Source organism: Prionailurus bengalensis, chromosome C1 (assembly GCF_016509475.1).
Source record: "Prionailurus bengalensis isolate Pbe53 chromosome C1, Fcat_Pben_1.1_paternal_pri, whole genome shotgun sequence".
Taxonomy (NCBI): domain Eukaryota; kingdom Metazoa; phylum Chordata; class Mammalia; order Carnivora; family Felidae; genus Prionailurus; species Prionailurus bengalensis.
In genome coordinates this window covers 31,019,656-31,039,714 of record NC_057345.1, presented here as the reverse complement: position 1 = coordinate 31,039,714, position 20,059 = coordinate 31,019,656, and the positions used below count along the sequence as shown (strand labels likewise).

General features: G+C 43.1%; 2 protein-coding genes across 9 annotated transcripts in view; one reads left to right on the top strand and one right to left on the bottom strand.

Annotated features, from left to right (window-relative positions):
- The window catches only part of PPT1 (palmitoyl-protein thioesterase 1), a 28,061-nt gene extending 25,724 nt beyond the window's left edge, over positions 1–2,337 (top strand). Inside the window, exon 9 of the mRNA XM_043578718.1 lies at positions 795–2,337. Within this exon, the coding sequence (XP_043434653.1) occupies positions 795–917 (123 nt within the window). The 3' untranslated portion in view covers positions 918–2,337. The remainder of the gene's footprint in view (positions 1–794) is intronic.
- Positions 2,338–2,515: 178 nt separating this feature from the next.
- CAP1 (cyclase associated actin cytoskeleton regulatory protein 1) overlaps positions 2,516–20,059 on the bottom strand; it is a 30,108-nt gene continuing 12,564 nt past the window's right edge. For 2 of the 8 annotated variants that reach the window (XM_043578710.1, XM_043578711.1), the window contains exons 2-13: positions 15,143–15,267; positions 14,433–14,536; positions 12,942–13,019; positions 10,767–10,910; positions 10,580–10,665; positions 9,136–9,241; positions 7,792–7,969; positions 5,568–5,752; positions 4,987–5,110; positions 4,780–4,862; positions 4,312–4,455; positions 2,516–3,716 (exon numbers count right to left, since the gene is read on the bottom strand). In XM_043578710.1, coding sequence (XP_043434645.1) covers positions 3,633–3,716; positions 4,312–4,455; positions 4,780–4,862; positions 4,987–5,110; positions 5,568–5,752; positions 7,792–7,969; positions 9,136–9,241; positions 10,580–10,665; positions 10,767–10,910; positions 12,942–13,019; positions 14,433–14,536; positions 15,143–15,254 — 1,428 coding nt within the window. In that variant the 5' untranslated portion in view covers positions 15,255–15,267 and the 3' untranslated portion in view covers positions 2,516–3,632. The remainder of the gene's footprint in view (positions 3,717–4,311; positions 4,456–4,779; positions 4,863–4,986; positions 5,111–5,567; positions 5,753–7,791; positions 7,970–9,135; positions 9,242–10,579; positions 10,666–10,766; positions 10,911–12,941; positions 13,020–14,432; positions 14,537–15,142; positions 15,268–20,059) is intronic. The other 6 variants (XM_043578713.1, XM_043578717.1, XM_043578709.1 and 3 more) reach the window with 3 other exon arrangements.

Genomic DNA, 20,059 nt, shown 5'->3' with positions numbered 1-20,059 from the left:
AAGAGCCCGAAGAAGCGCAGTAGGCCCCCTGCCGTTTCTCAAGCAGAGGTGCACCATTTCATGACCTCTAGTTCTGGAGCCTTCCATGCTGTTGGGACTCTCCCAAAAGTCACAAGTGCTGTCTGCACCATTTGCCTTCAGAGGCCAGTGGTCTCCTCTCTTAGCTTTTCTCCTGCATCTGGTGATGCAGGAGCTTGGGTGAGATCAGCTTGGGTGAGATCAAAGGAAAGGGAAGCTGGGGTCTGTTGAGCTTTGGAAATTACAACTAAGAACCTCCCTATCGTGAAAGCCAAACCGATGGTAAGCTACAAGCAACACTCCAGCACCGTCGACTGCCCGTCCTCCCGGTCGTACGTGTTCTGTGGCACTGTGGGTAATGCCATCCTCAACTGCAGGATGGGAAAGCGTCTTGAGGTTTGTTATTGAAGGGTTGGCTGTGTTTTAAGTTAATGTTTTCCTGTCTTTGGCTCAGTCTCACTTAACTGACATTTTGAGGCAGTTTTGTCTGTGGCTTGCCCACCCACATAGGTGGTCCTCCAGAAGCTTTAGGAAAGTTTCAGAAAGAATATAGAACTCCAGACAACAGTCTCAATTACATGTGTGTTTCGAACGCTTAGGAGGAAAACTGGAAGGAGGTATCCTTTTTGGCATTTTCGACAGACAGTACAGCTAAATTTTACTACGCAGGGCAGAGACTGCTTTTTGGGCATTTATCGCCAATGAACATTCTTTCTATTTTAACTGCAAAACTTTTCATTAGGCCTCTTGACTAACTATGGCCTTTCTCTCTGCAGGACCGCCTGGGGCTAAAGAAAATGGACGATGCTGGCCAGCTAGTGTTCCTGGCTGTAGAAGGGGACCATCTTCAACTGTCGGAAGCATGGTTTTATGCCCACATCATACCTTTCCTTGAATGAAACCCTTGTAGTTTGCACCAGAGCTCAGGGAGCCCCAAGCACTTCTGAACCAGTAGGAGACAGTTCCCCTCATGCCTCAGCCTGAGCTCACATCCAGCTTGCAACTAATCCTTCCCTCTACTTATCACCTAACATGCCCTGCTCAGAAAGATCTAAGATTCGAAACTTATCCTTTGCCTCATCCTATCAGCATATGGTGTTGAATGCAAGTTTAATTAGTTAATAACCATGCATGGAGATTATTTTACAACCCCTCAATGTGGTCGGGCTATCTTAGGAAACAGAGTCTGCTGTAGATCAGTGTCAGAACTGTGCCCAGGCCCAGAAGAGGCTGAAACTAAAGCAATTAGAGTCTAAAGGCAGACACTTTGTTCAGGAAAGCCTAGCTGCATTTCAAGCCAAGAGGTAGCTGGGATCCAGGCCCGAGGTGACCATAAATGCTCTCTCAATTTTGCTGGTGGTGATTCAACCAGCGCTTTTTAAAGTATTGCTTAATGTTTCTGCAGAATTTCTTGAGGCTACTCTCTTTTCTCAGTATATTGTCCTGTGGTAGCATTTGATCTGTTCTGCTAGGCCACCGTCTGGTCTCGGTAGCACTTTTTGTCCCTTCAGGTAGTGATGAATTAGGTGCTCTGTCACAAAAGGAGGGAAGTGGCACCCAACTGGATTACTTAAGGGAGGGGAGGGGGGTGTACATCTTGCTTAACTTAGGGGAGTGAAAAAATTGTACAAGCAGCAATAACACTGTTATGTCAACTATACTTGAATTTAAAAAACAATGTACAAGTAGAAATGAAAAATGACAAGGCAGCTGGTTCTTCCCATTCCATCCTTGATTAACCTGTCCTTTCTCAGTATGACCAGTGGTCTAGATTCTAGAGGCACTCTGTTGCTGGTGTTAGCAGACAATGGGAGGGAAAATGGGAAGAGATCAGGCTAATTCCCATCTCAAAAAACCGTATTTATCAGTACGCTGTAAACTAGATCTGATGTATTTGATGAAAAAAAAGGATGATTTGCTCAAAAAGTTTGGGGAACACTGTATACACCTTTTCTCCTGTTGGAGAGCAACTCACATTCGAATATTAATGACTCAGAATTCCTATTTTTAGAGTAAAGAAAACTAACCTTAATCTACTGTTTCCCACACGGAGCATGGACATCTTGGCCGCCCCCTCCCCACCTGGAGAAAACCTATCAGCACTTCCTGGAAGACTGTTCTTCCAGAATGCCAATTTGAGATATGATAGCTATGCAGGAGGGAAACACCTTGTTAGTGCTGCAAACTTCACCCTTTATGACTTTCCCCTCACCTTTCTCAAGCCTTATTTCTCAACTAAAAGATGAGGATTAAGGGTAACAAGTGGGGGAACATGAAAAAAGTTTTATGACATTGTCTAAAATAAAGAATAGTTTCTTATCCTTAGTGTCCTTTTTCTTTCTTTTCAATATTCTTACATATACCTCAGGGCACCTGGTTGGCTCAGTCAGAACATGTGACTCTTGATCTAGGGGTTGTGAGTTTTGATCCCCATGTTGGGGGTGGAGTTTACTTCAAAAAAAGTATTAATCTCTATACAGCAAATACCACCAGTAAATACTAAGCAAGTTTGGTATTAATTTTATTCTATTTTCTGTATAACTTTAAGTACATAAAGGTTTATTTCCACAGGCCTCAGGAAATGGGTAGAAGTCACAGGACAATCTCTCTTCCCACCAAAAAAAGTTGCATATTTTGGTAAGTGTCCTAGAGAGAAAAACTGTAATTTACATTAGCAATGCTGTGCAAGATTCTTACACAAGACCTAAAACCAGGCTGCAGTGGAGATTTTAGTCCTTTGTTCAGGTGCCTGGACAGAAACCAAAAGCAGTTGGGCATGACAGGGCAAAGGAGGCAGTGAAGACGGAGGGCAGGCACCTAGCATGGAAGAAGGAAGGAATTCCAGATTCCTTGGAATGGTGTAGTTTCCTTGTTTGTTTGTTTTGTCTTGTTTTGTTTTTGTTTAAGTCGTCTCTGTAGGAAGGTGCTGGGCAGGGATCCCAGTGAAAGAAAGGGTCCAAGACTCCTTTAACTGGCCTGGGCGCAGGGCTCTGCCCAGCAGCCGATACAGGACAACCTACTCTCTCAGGTTCAGGCAGACCCAGGATGGAATGCAGAATAAAAGGAATGCCTACAGGAATCAATTTTGCTCGGAATGCTAGATGGCCAGGCTTCAGCCTTTGGTCCAGTGCGACCCCTGCCTCACCTGTCAACAGTGAAAAGTTAGTTTGGTTAGAAGAACCAGCTAGAATCACACCAGCCTCTGCTACCTTCGTGGGCATTGTTAGAAAAAGATGAACTTCCCTGAACATTCTGATCTGTTACTTCCTGGGGACCGCTTTATTCTTCCCAAATGACTATTTGTTGGTCAGATAACCCCCAAAGGCTGAAAGCTAAAACACAGCAGTCCTGGTGTGCAGTTCCTTAAGAACGGACTGGTGGTGTGGTTGAGCTGACAGGGAAAAGCCGCACCTTCCTGCAGAAGATCAACTGACCTGCTCTCCCACCCAAATCTCAGCCTGAGGTATATTTCAGTGAAGGCAGGTAGCTGTGCTTCTCAGAGCAGAGAAGCGGTTTAAGAGCAGAAAGGTAGAGGAAATCTAGAAAAGAACCGTCTTGATACAGATTTATCCCACGGTGTGAGGGAGAGGGCAAAGAACCCAGTGGCACTTCGCTTATCCAGCAATTTCTGTCACTGTGGTGACCAACTTCTGCCCGTTCCATAGGGTCTTGAACTGCTCAGGGACTGGGAATTCATTCTGGAAACAAACAAACAAACAAACAAAAACGGGTTGAAATCCCAAGTCCAAGCTCCAAAAGAAGCTGGGGTTAAATCTTACACTTTTCTCTAAATGCTTGCTTCCACTAAACTATTAGAGCAACAAGGCGGTCCTGAGAGTGAAACTGAACCGCCAGTAAACAGCCTTGCTCTGTAACCAGCAGCACCACATCTCCCACTACCTGCCACCCTGCCACCGCCGTCCCGGAGGAGCGGTGTGGGAATGAGAACAAAGGCTCCAAAGCCAGCCAGACAGAGGTTTAAGTTTATTTCCTACTGTTCCTGAATCAGCAATCTTAGTTACACCTGTGAGGCACGGTGAGCAGGTACAGGACTTCGCGGCTCCAGTCCAACAGGGGGCGATGACTCCGTCCCATTCCTTTTTGCTACCTGAGCATCTGCTCAACCTGGAGCTCTACTTCATGTGACTACCTCATACTTATGGCTGCTCGAGGTGTGTATTGCTAGGTTGGACCCACTCAGTACCGAATGACCATGAACCAGCCTTCTCCAGCGCAAGTGATCTTCAGTCCCCCGTTCTGAGATCATACTACCAAAGAGATCAAGGAACTTACAAAGTCACCGCCTTCTGTAGGAATGAGGACATTCATCTCAGAAGATTTGGCACTGACTATCTCGCAATCCAGGGAATTCTTGCTCAGGTAAACATGGCAGCCATCTGTTTTGTTGATGGAAATGGTTGGCACTTTACCCATTACCTGCAGAGAAAACCCAAAGTGCTGAGTCCCAGTAGCTGTGGAGAACAATAGGAAGTTTCAGGAAGAAGCTTTCACTGTTTCATGTGATTCAGCAACTACATGAAAGGCTCACAAGTGCACAGCAGACACCGGATACTAGAGGTGGGTTGGGATGGGTGCTGGAAAAGGCCTCGCTGTAAAAGCCAACTCCTCTCCTGCCACCAAAGCAGCTCAGCTTACAGACTCAGTAGAATCAGATTCCCACCACAGCAACATCTGTGGGTCAGCCATGTCTTTCAATTAATTCCTCAGGGGCCAAAGGAAGGAGCCAAGATATCAAGTTACCTGAACTTTGACATCTCTACTATTGATTATCTCCACAATGCCCACCACGTCATCGAACACCAGACCGAGTTTCTTACAGTTATCTAGGAGAAGAAAGGGAGCAGGTCAACAGTATAACTTTAAATTTAACAACCTTTAGGAACAGGGTAGATATGGTTCCAGCTCTCTCAGGCTCTAGGACGGAGCCTAGGACTGACAAAAACTCACCTACTGTAATGGAGTTAATTTTGCCCTTGATTTGCAATGTTGTATTGACACACTTGTATATGTAAGCCACCTGTTTCAGCTCTGTGTCATCAATTACCAGGTTGGAAACATTCTCCTGATTTTCCTGTTAAAGAGATACGCTTTTAGGAATGTCATCACTAATACACACTACCCCCCAAAACAGGCTATCCCAAACTTCTGTTCTTGTAATCTAACCCAAGACCCTGCACTCATCTGCCTGTGCTCCATATACATTTACGTATATGTATGTGTGCGTGTGCGTGTGTGTGTGTGTGTGTGTGTGTGTATATATATATATATATATTTTTTTTTTTTTTTAACATTTACTTTTGAGAGACAGAGAAAAACAGCAAGGGAGAGACAGAAAAAGAGAGACAAAAAAAAAAAAAAAAAAAACAGGGAAGAGGCGGAGAGAGAAGGAGACACAATCTGAAGCAGGATCCAGGTTCTGAGCTGTCAGCACAGAGCCCAACGTGGGGTTCAACTCACAGACTGCGAGATCGTGACCTGAGGCAAAGTCGGACCTTAACAGCAAACCAGTCCTGGTATTTTTAACTCACCACTCTCCACTTCTTGCCCTCCAGTTCAAGTACAGGTGGCTCCTTCTTTGTGGTTGGTTTGGGGGACGGGCTGACTCCTGGTTTAGGTGCAGAGAATGGTTTGGGGCCACTTCGTACTGGACCACTCTGAGCCTTCAGGGCAGGGTTCTTGTGAGTCTTCATGTCATCAGATACGTGTTTCAGGGCTGTAAGAACAACAGCTGCCTTGTGCCCATCCTTCGTACCACGGCTTTGGGCTGAGGCAGTAACCAACTTCTGTGCTCAGAATTAACTGCCTTAACAAACACTTAACAAAAAGTCAAAAGCCAGGGCTCTGAGATGTTCTCTTAAACAAAGGTTTTGGAGAAGCACTTTTAGAATTTCCCTTCTACCCCAAGGTACGACTGTACAGTGGCATTAAAAAATAAAATAAAATACAGACTATGTGCATATGGGGGGAAAGGATATATGAATGCACAGAAAAAGATCTAGAAAGACATACACCAAATATATATTCACAAAATATGTACAGTTTTTAGAGCAAAAGAAGAAAAAATATGTGATAGTAAAGCAAATTTGGTAAAAGGAAAGAAACCTCACCCACAGCTAACCTACCGCACCTCCTACTCAGTGTTTGCATTTGAAATCTCCTTCCACCAGTTTTCCTATTGATAAACTATGCACACTGTTAACAAGTTTGGTTTAACGAGTTAACATTTAAAAAAACTTTCTCATGTTAACCTGCAGGTTTTTTTAACGTTTGTTTATGTATTGGGGGGGGAGGGGCAGACAGAGAGGGAGAGAGAATCCCAGGCAGGCTCTGCGCTTTCAGCACAGAGCCCACCATGGGACTCAGTCCTAAGAACCATGAGATCACGACCTGAGCCAAAATCAAGAGTTGGACACGTAACCAACTGAGTCACTCAGGCGCCCCTAACCTAGTTTCTTAAAAAAAAATTAAAAAAAAAAAATTTTTTTTTTTAAGGAGCAGATTCCACTATCACCTTCCCACTGTAGGCAGATAAATGTCTTCCTCTTAAATATGGCCCAATTTATTTAACGAATACTGACTGGCCCTTTCAGCTCCACTACTCCCTGTGGCTGTAGTATAAGTACTAGATGTTTTCTTAAACACTGCATGGTTCCCTGTAAAGAAAGGCATTAATTAATGGCTGCTTAGTATTCCATTAAGAGGATATACCACAGTTAACCATTTCTCTTACTGTTGGATATTTAGGTTGTTATACCATTTTTAGCTACTGCAAATAATATACAGTAGTTGGTCTTTATTTTAGATATTTTTACGGGTAGATTCCTAGAAGAGGGCTGTATAATTTAGACTTCCACCTTCTATATATAAGGGTGTCAACTTTCTCTATCCTGACATTGGTAATTATATTTATTTTTTTTTAATGTTTATTTATTTAAAAAAAATTTTTTTTTTCAACGTTTATTTATTTTTGGGACAGAGAGAGACAGAGCACGAACGGGGGAGGGGCAGAGAGAGAGGGAGACACAGAATCGGAAACAGGCTCCAGGCTCTGAGCCATCAGCCCAGAGCCTGACGCGGGGCTCGAACTCACGGACCGCGAGATCGTGACCTGGCTGAAGTCGGACGCTTAACCGACTGCGCCACCCAGGCGCCCCTTGATGTTTATTTTTGAGAGAGAGAAAGTGTAAGAGCTGGGGAGGGGCAGAGAGAGAGGGAGACAGAGGATCCGAAGCAGGCTCCGCACTGTCAAACACAGAGCCCAATGCGGGGCTCAAACTCACGAACTGTGATATCATGGCCTGAGTCAAAGTTGGATGCTTAACCAACCGAGCCACCCAGGCACCCCCCAATATTGGTAATTCTTATGCAAATTTCCATGACTAATATATGCCCCCCTCTCCACCCCCAGGATGACTTCCCAAAGAAAGCATGTGGTAACACAGAAAAGGCTCTAGGGTGAACTGCCAGCACCATGCCTTGGCACACTAGGGTACTCTATATATGCCACTTAATAAATATTAAGTCATCTGCTTATGGGGCAGAGGGCTTCCCCCAACTATAATCACCAACTTTCAATTTCCATTTAAGCCAGCTTTATGTCCCTTTGGGCAACTTGAAGGACAGTGACACCCAAATGAATTCTCCCATACACAAACCAGGGTTCTGTTTTTACAGACCATCAGGTCTCTAGTTGATCAGATCAGGCCCAAACAACTTACTGTACCAACTCTTCTTGCCAAAATATTCACTTACCATGTGTGATGCTCTCCCCCTGATTAATCTGCGCAAACAGTGCTGAGCGGGAAGCAGACTCATCTGAGCCAGAACTGGTGGGGACTGGTGGGGGAGGTGGGCCTGGTGGGGGAGGAGGAGGACCCGATCCAGCAGAAGGTCCAGATGGCAATCCACTCAGTTCTTTTGCCACAGGCCCCTGGAACAATAAGGGCAGGTAACACAGCCATGATCTCTTCCCTTCTGTACCATTCCCAGTAGGGTCCTACACATGTTCTAGGACACGGGGTACCCACTGTAGCCCTTGACGCTAGGATTCATGCTCCCTATCCACACCCAAAAGGGTTTTATTCCCTCTTACCCTTTCCCAAAGATCCAATTCAGTTCCATTTTTCAACTTTCACATCACTCCTCTGGCCTCTACCCGATTCCAGCTCTAACCCACAGTTTTGCAAATCAACTTCGTGTGTCACCAGTACCTCAGCCTCAACAAGTCCAAGGCTGATGTCATCATCTCCTGCCTGCTCCTCTACCTGTACAATCACCCCCTTGTTTCTATTTCAGTAAAAGACATTGCCATCCAAGCTTGACTCTTCAATCTTCTTGAGTCTAACGCCCTCAAGCTCATCAAACCTATTACCTTTTATAGCTTCTGCAAATTCTTCTGTACCAGCTCCTAGCACCATCAGCACCTCCATGGTCTGAGCAGGAGCCCTTACCCCTAACCTATATACTGAGACTCTCTCAAGGACAAGTCTGATCGTTATTACTCTCTTGCTCAAAAGTCACAATCAACCTTCCTTTCCAGCCTTTTATCCTAAAAATCTGACTCTCTCCTTCAACTGAAGCCAGAGATGACCAATCTGTACATTTACTCTACATGTACTCTGTTTAAGCTATGCCGTTTGCCAGTATTCCCATTTCTCCCACTTCTCGCTGTTCTCTATTTGCAATGTCCCAGATCAGAGAATACCTGTTGAAAGTACAATCTCTTCCAGTGAGACTCACACTCCCTCTTAGTCTGTCGTCTATATCTTTATCACAGTATTTCACTTGTTGACTTGTATTTCGGGGTTTTCTGTCTCTATTTTTAAGCGTCTGGAGGGTTGCGATAATGTAACTCATTCTTCTGGCTCCCCTCCAGCCCAATCACTATCTCTGACCCATGTGTACTGAAACTGAATAGAATTGGATATTCTTCTCTGACCCTTGCTTTCTTCACACTTTTCTTTTTTCTCCCCTTTTCTGTCTACTCTCCACTGTAAAGACTAGCATTCCTTCTTGGACCTTGGTAGCACCAAAGTCTAAGAAACTTGTGGACCCCTGTCCTGGAGGGATAGAGGGAGGGAAGAAAGGCTCACTAACCGTTTTGCTCCAGGCCAGTCCAGTGGTATGGAACTCCTTAATGTAAGCCTGTAGCTCTGTCCATATACTCAAGTAAGCTTTGACCCAGTCCACGTGCTTCTTATCACTAGGAGAATTAAAGAGAAACTCACCACAGACAGTCAGGGCACATTACCATAGTGATTCCAGAACCCCTCCTATCTGTGAGCTCATATCCTCCCACCTGTGGTGTGGTTTTGCTCAATGGCAGCTTTTCTATCACAACTGAGCTTTTCTTTTCTTTTTTTTTAACCTATGCTATTACCCTAATTAGACTAAAGTCCATGAGGATAGGGACTCCAGATTATATCTCTTTCTATCTCTTATAGCAGTACTCTTCAAACTTTTTTAAGTATAACAAAACCATATTTTTCAAAGTATACCTTAGGGAGAACCTAATATACAAAACTAATAAAAGCAGGCATTCTGTGCATGAAGCTATATGATAGAAGGTCTCTTGCACATCACTGCGGAACTCTAGGACTTCAAGAAACTCACCTGCCTTATACCACAGTGCCTTATGTCAAAGTATGCCCCTCCCACCAAAAATTTAAAACTTCCCTGGAGGAAATAATCAGCATTAGATTATAGAAAGAGCACTGAATTATGGTTCTTCTTATATATTAGAAGACTTTATGCCTATTTATCATAAGACCTAATTTGCTCAACTGTGAAGTGTGGAGTTTAAAGGCAGGTTAAGTCAAAACACTGCGATGCTTAACTCCAGGTTGCTGGAAGGAGGGATCAAGGAAGTGCCTGGTGTTCTGAGACCTATTTCACACACACGAAGCTATTCCTTCACAGTAGTTACTCAACAAATGTTGGTTGACTGATGACTGACAGAAGAAAGGAAGGGTTTGGGTAATTATGCAGCTGAGTGATAGCTGCCTGCAGTCACTCCAGCTCAAAACCAGCAATGGAGAAGTCGGTTAGGACTGGTGAACATACGTGGTTAGACATACAGAGACTCTCCTCCTCTTACATGATACACGTGCTTCACCAGACAGCTGCCTTCTCGCTTTACCTGACTACGTGAATAGTCAGGGTGATTTCCGAGTAAATCTTTCCGAACCTTTTGTCCCTAAGCCAATTAGAAATTCTCAACAAAGGAACAAAATCTACCTTGTCTAAACAGGCAAATTAAAGGGCATTTGTCCATTTTATCTCCAGCAAAACTTCCTAAACCTGGAAGGGTAAGGATGAGAAGACTAAAAGGGGCTCTACAAACCCTTTGGAGAAAAAGCAGAAGTGAAAGGAGAAACACTTCCTGCTTGCAGATGCAGCCTCTATAAGCCAGTATCTATAAAACTTCTGAGAAAGCAGCCCTGGGATGGAGAACCAACACAACAGCCTTAACCCCCAAATGCTACTCCGGCAAGTAATCAGCTGACGTGTCCTGTACCCCTTAAGAAAAGGCTGGACTTACACATCTTTGTATTCCTTGAGGACTCGGTTTGTATAAAACATGGCAGCATCATTCATTTCTTTCACATAGGGACCAGGCTTGGGAGCCTAGAGAAACAGCAGCGGTCAGTGACTCAGAGCCTCTCCAGCCGTGTCCCCTTACCTCTTTCATTCCATCCCTTCCCTCCCAAGGAAGCTGCGCTGCTCACCACAGCCACCCAACCCAGGGCCTGGATACTTTCGCTGACAGCTGACAGGTGGTTGAACAACTTGCTGCCTCGGTTCTTCTCCCGGAAGGTTACCACTTCTTGGATCTGCTCGGAGATGGGTGCCAACAAATCCGAAAGTTTATTCTAGGAAGAGATGCAGGGGAAGATTCGGGTTAGTCTTTCCACAAAAGCTTTACGCGTTTGTCAACTCGGACCTTGCAGGCAAGAATTCATGGGCTGTATAATGAACACCCAAATAAACTTTGTACTCATCCTGCACAGATTCATATGGCTAAAACACTGCTCCTCACCTCACCCTCCTCAGGCTAGATCTGGTGGCTCTTCATGATCAGGACCCTTACTTCATCTATACCACAAAATTCTACCATTTCAGCCACTGGTCTCTTTTCTGCCCCACTAGTAGGAGATACTATCTCATTTCTGAGCCTTTACTCACAATGGTCTCTTCTTTTTCTTTTTATCCAAATATTCCTTATACTTCATGAGGAACAGCCCTTCAACTCCAGCCACACTGGCCTCCTATAGCATTTATTGTCAGCATAACCAATTTTGGCACCTTATCATGCACCAACACAAACTATTAGTGGATCCACGTGAGTATGTTTTTCAAAATTTCTCATTAACTTTTCAAATACCAGGGCTTTGTCTCAGCCTTCTTTTATAACCTTTACAACCCTCACACATTGCTAGCTATATAGCAGCTGCTGAGCAGAGATCTGATGAACCAAATGCAAATAGAGGGCTTGGCATTTGAGCTGGCAGCTTAGCAAAATGGATGAATCCTGTGTTTCCATGTTTTACCCTTTCTCCAAAGCTCAGTTTCCTGAACATTGCAATTCTCAGATCACATCATGAAAACAGTCTAAGACAGGAGTCCGCAAACTTTCTCTACAGAGCCACACAGTGACTATTTCAGTCTTTGCAGGACATATGGTCTCTGCTACAGTTTCTCAACTCTGCCATTATAGTGCATAAAGCAGCAACAGACAATACTTGAAAGAATGGGCATGGCTGTGTTCCAAAAATCTTTCACTTACAAACTAGATGGCAGGCTAGATTTGGCCTGCAGGCTGTAGTTTATCAATCCCTAGTCTAGAACAAGGGAAATATAATTGTGTCTCAGCTGCCTGATTTGTGGTGGAAAGTGCGGGTTTGGAGAAAAGGTTTCGAAAAAATGCCTTAACCATTCAAGACAGATTAAGAATTAAAGTCTAATATATTTAACATTACCTTAAACTATTTTTATATTATTTAGGCATGCTGAGGGTCCAGGGGTTTTAAACACAAGAGTCGCAGGAAGACCTGCTTCGTTACCTCTCTGCCACGGAAAGCCAAATGCCTAAAGAAGAAATAGGGACACCTGGGTGGCTCGGTCAGTTAAGCATCTGACTCTTGGTTTCGGCTCGGGTCATGATCTCATGGTTCGTGAGACTGAGCCCCATGTCAGGCTCTGCACTGACAGTGTGGGGCCTGCTTGGGATTCTCTCTCTCTCTCTCTCTCTCTCTCTCTCTCTCTCTCTCTCTCTCTCTCTCTGCACCCATGCCCCCTGGAGCGCGTGCACGCTCACTCACTCTGTCTCTTTCTCTCAAAAATAAATAAACACTTAAAAAACAAAGAAATAGAACAAAACGAAAATCTTTGGTTGTGAGAAAAATCTATTTCCTCTAATTGATCCTCACACCTTGGTAGCATAAAATTTTGAGGTAGGAGTACACTTCAAGGGAGATCTCCACCACGGAAAGATGAGGGAAGAAGCAGTACTTTAGGAGTTTTAGGGTCTCCACAGCAGCATTACTAAAGCCCAGTCACAGTGAAGCAAGAGAACTACTCTCTGACCCAAGAGCTTACGGGACAATATGATGAATTTGGCCTCAGCCAAGAGGTTAAAAAAGGCTGTCTATTGAGAGAAGCAGCGAAGTCCAGGAGTAACTACAGTCCCAAGTAGAAAGGATGGGGGAAAAAAAACCAGTAGAGTCCAATAAATACTGAATGGCACCTTCGAATATGGCACTTTAAGTCTGACTACTTCTGGGACTTGGTGTGAACGCACGCGAGGCTGAGGGTCTATTTTAGCATGTCGTCGTACTTGGCAGAAACCTCTCAACCCATCCCGAGCATCAAGCCACGAGGAAACCAAGTCGCAGTGAACTTACGCCTGCTGGCTGCTGACACTGAGAGGCTGTAACCAAGAGAGCTCGCTCCAACTTCAGGCCCGTGTGAACCATCTCCGCCTGCCGGAAAGGAGAAGAATCAGTTATTCTCGCCACATTACAACTGGAGAGGGTCCTGATAAGAAGAACCCGACACCTCCACTTCCATGTAGTCTGGTAGCAAGTCGGGAACTTCCTGTTGCTTTCCTCAGGTACTCCACTTCCAGGGAGTGGCAGAAGGATTACAGGTACCACCGTTCCCGTGGCAACTAATCAGGGATACATATCCGGGAAACGAAGGCAATTAGGGTCAGCTTTAGATGAAATCGAGTTAGCAACTGCACACGCAGTGCGATATGAAGGGCACTGAAAAATCCCTCGTCTCACATCACCAAAAAGGCTCTTTTCTCAAAAACTAGAGGTGGAAGTCAAGGCAAAGGCCAAATTGATGCCCGAATTCCCAAGGTATTTACTCCTTTAGGTTATAGCTATTTCTCAAAGGTTGGGTCATGACCCATTCACAGATTTAAAAAAAAAAAAAAAAGAGTGCCACGCAAGTAGGTAAGACTGCTTTGTGAAGCTTCTGACTCAGTCACAAATACATTTTTTCTTCCTGACCGTCATGGTCAAAGGAGTTTAAGAAACATAAGTCTACAGGCACTATCTAAATAGAAAATTTCAAATAAGGTAACCTGTTTTTTCTAGATTTACATTTTTAGAATGTGTACGTGATACATGTTTTTAAATCTTTTAAATGTGACAAACTGCATAAAGTAAAAAATGCAAGCCCCCACTCTTGTATCCAAGTCCCAGTCCCACTCACTAGAGCTAACACCACTGCCAACAGATGGCACAGGAGAGGTTCAAAATAGACCTTCCAAAGATCAAGCAACCAGTCTTGCTGAAGGGTCAGGAAGATCCTAAACATAGTTATTGCTTACAGAGGACCATTCAGGACTAGGAGAAAGATTCTGGGTCCCAAAGAAAGATACAGAATATATATGTGAGTGTGGGGGTGGTGACGATGTAGGTGGCAGCATATGAAGGGAGGTGGGTGGAGAGGCACCTGTCACTGCCTACTTCACATTCCTGCTGTGAGCTAAGTGTGAAAATAACTCACATTAGCATAACTAATAACTATCGAGCATAGTTTTATAAACGCTAAGTCATGACTATGACTCCTTTGCATAAGCCACCCTAGGCTTGGTTATATAACATGTTGGGATCAGAATGGTACAATGTTCTCACTATAGAGATGAACCAAGCCATAGTTTATGCGCCAAGCAAGTTACCTGCATAAAAGAAACCCACACAGTAAATGTGATCAAAGCAGAGGGCCTGGAAAAATCTGAGGAACTGTTCCAGTGCCTGGAGTGAGCTCCTCAGTGAAGGTAAAAGAGAAGGAGCCAAGGGACTCTTAAACCAAGAAGGAGTTGGATTTGAAGACCACCACCAGTCCTTAAAAGAAGGGGAAAAGGGGCAATACATCCTTACATGTTTCTGCACATCTCCCCCAATCTCTTTACTGATCTTCAGGTACTCTGCCACAGGACCGGTAAGCAGTGAGTCAAATGCTTGCACATATGGAGCTGCTCCTGCTAGAGAGAGACACACACCACAAAGGATCAGTCATGCACCAGAAAGATGATTTTTAAAAAGCACTTCCACATGAAAGTGGAGAAGCAAGGTAATACAGTAAACAGAATACTGGCACACGAGTCCGGAAACCTGGGTTCTAGTTCCAGTACCACCACTAACTGCCTGTGTGACCCTAAGTTCCTTTTCCTCCCCGAGCTTGACTTTATCTATAAAATTAAAATGAAAAACAAAAACAAAAACAAAAAAACCCCAATCTCCCTTTTAGCTCTAACATTCTATGATTCATTTGGTGCATATACAAAATGGCTAATTTGCCAATCATTTGGACAGAGTTTTAATATCACTTGTCACTCGACTTACACTAGAGTCATTTTGCTAAAGAAAGAACAGGAAATATCACACAAGCAGGAAGTTCTTATGTTAAAATAACCACAGGCCTCCCTGCACAAGTCACTTCCTCTCTTATCTGTTCACAGGCGATGAACTTAGCAGATTAAGCATTTTGGGAAGTTAGCTCCAAAGGAGAGAATACCCTACGACAGAAAAATTTCAGGCCAAGACAGAGTCTTCATTCAAAATATTCTGCTGTGCTGCATATTGCTTACCTTTTGGAGCACTGTCTCCATAGCCACAGTGCATGTCAGAGGCATGGGATACTGCCTCCAGGCGGCCCACTGCCCTCTCCAATCTTTCTACCAGATTTTGCATGTCAGCCATAATGTACGACCTGCTAAAGGAGATCACATGTCACTTGTGTTAATAGTACATAGCACCTAAGGAGAAAAGACAGAATACTCACGGGGTGAAGAAGATGCCAATTCGGAAGAACAGAATCATTTAATAATAAAACCAGATGAAAAACAGATGAACATATTTGCAAAATCATCAAGACCTCATTAAGCAAGAGAGCTACCCAGGAAAAGGTGTTCACTGAAAGCAAATGTTTCCCCATTCAAATACTTACTGAATATTTACTATAACAACACCAAGTATTTATGCCAGAATTTAGAATTTACACAGTATGGTCAATATATTATCTCAGTTTGTGCCTCCCAACAACTATTCAGGAATGGAAGGTTAATCACCATACTCTTTAGAGATAGGAAACGTAATTACAGTGAAGTTAAATGACTTACCTACTGTCACATAGCTAGTTAATAGGAAAGCCAGCACTTTAGTTCCAGTCATCTGGCTTTAAATTCAGTGTTTTTTTCCTGCAACCTCCTGCTGCCCACATATGGAATGCCGAAAACCAAGATGAATAGGGTATTTATTCTGCCCTCAATAACTTAGTCTGACAGTAGTTATTTGACGTGTACCCTAACAACTACAAATAGAAAAAAATATGTGAAGATAACACAAGAACGTTGCAGAAAATAACAGAATTTTAGGAAGGGGAAGAGCGCATCAGCTGAAAGAATCAAGAGAGGATAGCATGGAGAAGCTGCCACTTGAGCCAAGCTTCACAAAAGAGGATGGGTATGATCCAGATTTGCAGTAGGGAAAAATAGACACATCCAGAAGAGCTTTTTACAGATCTTTCACAAGTACTAATTTATCTGAAATTAGTCTCATTCAACGTCTAAATCCTAAAGAAAGTAAGCTCTACCCCAGAAAGGTACTTCTCCGGCTTGTTGCCTATTATCCTCTACCATCCAGACCACTACCTGGCAGGTAGAAGGTGTTCAATAAATATTTATGAAGTTAATGAACCTGAAATATAGCATCCCCAAACTCCAGAGGGACAAGTATTCTGAAAGTTCATAATCATTAAATGTTTTCAACACACATCCACATGAAATGGTTGACACCGTAAGTGATATAAAAATCAGTCAGTGACATTTCAGACAAAGCCTTGACTTGGAGATTCCACTTCAAAACATTAATTAGTTCAGGTAACTGAAGCTGAATGAACCCAACACCCTTGAAATTGCCTAAAATGACCACAGCAATTACAATTTCCCCAAAGATGTCATGTCAGACTATCTCAATCTAACATACTGCCCTCCCTGTGGACAAGATAAGCAGCTGACAAGACAAAGTAAGGAAGACAACATAATCCCTGTCCATTTTTTCCAGTGTGTTGGCTCTGGTCTCTCTGGGCCCAACCAGAGAATGTTGTTTAAAAAAGAATCAAAGAAAAAAATGTGAAGGTAAACCAAATAAACCTTTTCATTCCCTGGCCTGGAGAAGCAGCAGAAGCCTCCAAGTCTCTGTTCTACTCACAAATGGAGCAGACTAGAAGCAATCATGTTATGCACCGCCACCTGAGTTCTCAAATTACTGACTGTCCAGGGACAGATTCACATATAATCTGCCACCCTCTATAAATGCCAGAGGAAAAGGCAAGGAACGCAATAAACTCCCAAGCTATCTTCCATTAATAGATACCACCCATTCTGGGGGCACCTGGCTGGCTCGGTCAGTGGAGTATGCAACTCTTGATCTCGGGGTCATGAGTTTGAGCCCCATGTTGGGTGTAGAGATTACTTAAAAATAAAATGTTAAAAAAATAGATACAACCACATAACATTGTACACTTATCTCTACTACACATTTGATATACTGGTTATATTCCTTCATATACCATGGATGCTCCAGGTTGAGGCCAGTGTTAACACGGAAAACATAGTACAAGTGTCTCTAATGGCTGCCAGGGTTGGTGAACACCTAACCATCTTAACAGCTTAGTAATACAGCTTCATGAGATTTCAGTTCCTTTTTCCCACATTTCGCTTGTATTTGTAAGCTTTCATTGCTGTCTAACTTAAACAGAATGTAAAAGGATAATACAGCTATCATTTATAGGTAATCTCATTCTACCATTAACCAAACATAGAACAGTACTTAGTTTTTTGTTTTGGGTAGAGGTGGGGTGAAATATGAGATGTTATGGGAAAGAATATCCAGAATTGAAGGGACCAAACGACACACTGCGTCTCATTCTCCACCCCAACACACATACTCGTATTTTTCAGGTGGTCATGTCCACTCCCAAGCCTTCAACTACCATTATCACCGTACCATCCAGCCTCCTTCCAGAGTGGCATGATCACAACCACCTAGAGACTAACAACTCCCAGAGCAGCATATCCAGCTCAAGCCATTCTTCTGGAATTTATAATTTGAAATCCAGCTTCCACCTAGACACCCCTCCTGGCTATTCCGAAGGGATCTCAAACTGAAATGTCTCAAAAACAACTCATGGTCTTCCCACACCTCACCCCCCGCTGTCTCAGCAATCCAGCACTACTACCAATCACCTGATTGACCAAGTTAGTAACCCGGGAACTATTAGGCCGTACAGTATAGTGGTTACAAGCATGGTCTTTTGAGAAGACAGATAATTGAGGGTTTGAATAACACTACTCATTGGCTCTATGACTAATGAGTGTTAGCAAACTTTGAGTCTCAGCTTCCTTATTTATATAATGGAGACAACAGTACAAAATCCAAAGGGCTAAAGTGAGAATAAAGGGGAAATACATTTGACCCTTGAACACAGGTTTGATCTGCGCAGATCCACTTACACAGGAATTTTGTACAATACTGTAAATGTATTTTCTCTTCCTTATGATTTTTTAAAAAAATGTTTATTTATTTTTTAGAGAGAGAGAGAGAGAAAGTGTATGCTTGTGGAGTGGAGAGAGAGAATCCCAAGCAGGCTCCTCACTGATGTGGGGCTCAATCCCACAACCATGATATCATGACCTGAGCCGAAATCAAGTTGGACTGACTGAGCCACCCAGGCACCCCTCCTTATGATTTTCTTAGTAACATTTCTTTTCTAGCTTATTGTAAGAAGACAGTATTATGGTATACATAACATACAAAATATGTGTTAATAAACTATTTTATAGTATGGTTTTTGGTCAGTAGTACACTATTAGTGGTTAAATTGGAGGGGGTGGGGATGGGGGGAGGAGTCAAAAGTTATACACAGATATTTGACTGCACTGGTGAAGGTTGGCACCCCTGACCCCTGTGTTGTTCAAGGGTCAACTATACATGTAGCAGTACTGGACCCAGTCCTGAAAAATAGCAAGAATTCCATAAGAGTTAACTAAATTATCTTCTTCCTTTCTCCCCCAAGTCTAGTCAGTTATCAAAATCCACAGGCTCTATCTTGTTTATCTCATGAATAGATGCCCTTGCCTTCATTCTGATTGTCAGAAATCAGGTCGTCTTCATGATTTTTCATAGATTACTGCAATAACCTCCTTGCTAGTATCCCCTAATTACAGAAATACACCCTGTTTATCCATTCTCCACATTACCATCATAATCCTTCCCAAATGCAAATGTAATTAAGATAGCCTTATATTTAATATCATTCAGTACTCCCCAGGACATTCAGAGTAAAGTCCAAATAAGGATTTCCATATCTGGTCCAGCTTTATCTCCCACCACTCTTCTCTAGTTTTATCTCTTACCACACCCTTCTAAACACACTATAGTCACCCAGGACTACTTTCATTTTCCAGAAAGAAGCATGCTTTCTCTCATTTCTGAGGCTTCATGCTATCCACTCTGATTGGTTGCTGTTCCATCTCATAAATCCTACTTGCCTATTAAGATTCAGCTCAAGTGCTACCTTCTCCAGGAAGCCTGTCCAGTTTGGTATGCTTTTCCTTCTTAATCTGCCCCCTCTCTAGAATTCCTACTGCCTTTTAAGACTCAGCTAAGGTACCACCTCTCCAAGAAACATTTCCAATTTGGTCATAACACTGTTCACTTACCTCTACCACACATTTAATATACAGGTTTAAAATCATTTATTTAATAGTTAATAGGCAACCAGCCACCCTAGGGAGGGACCATGTCTTGTGTTTGTAATTCCAGTACTATAAATGTAGTAAGCACGATAAATACAGTAGGTTATTACAGGTTCTTTAACCTTTCTCCCCTCAAAACAAGTCTGGCTATCTCCTCTCTCTCTCTGACAAATCTGGGGAGATTTGTTTTACCTTTCTTTTTTTTCCTCTTCGCCTATCTGCAGGATCTTACAAATACTCCCATCTTTCAAATAAATGCTACCTTCTTAGGCACATACCACACTGATATTGAGATCTTCAAACCAAGTATCATAAGAAAATAACCTTATTAGATTATATAACAGTAATTAAAAATAGTCCCCTATAGTTGTAAGTGCTTTACATCCTCAATCTGATGCTTGTAAGACTTAAAATAATTCTCTAGAGTCTGGTATGAAGATACTGATCCCCATCTTTAGAATGAAGAAACTCAAGTTAAAAAGCTTTCCAGATATGAAACAACCAGTGGGTAGAGGCAGATAACCTAGGCCATGAACACAAATTTTCTGAATCCTAGTCTGAGGCTCTTCCCACCACTCCACATGGCTTTTAAGAAATTAAGTGATTATGCAATTCATCACAGCATCCAGCCCCTACTGCTTGCTGAGCACATTACTGTGGGTTCAAGGGCTCTTCACCGTGTCTTCAGTTAACATTATTAGCAGCTTTTAATTTCTCTGCTTTCAATTTTCTCCGTGGAGACCAATA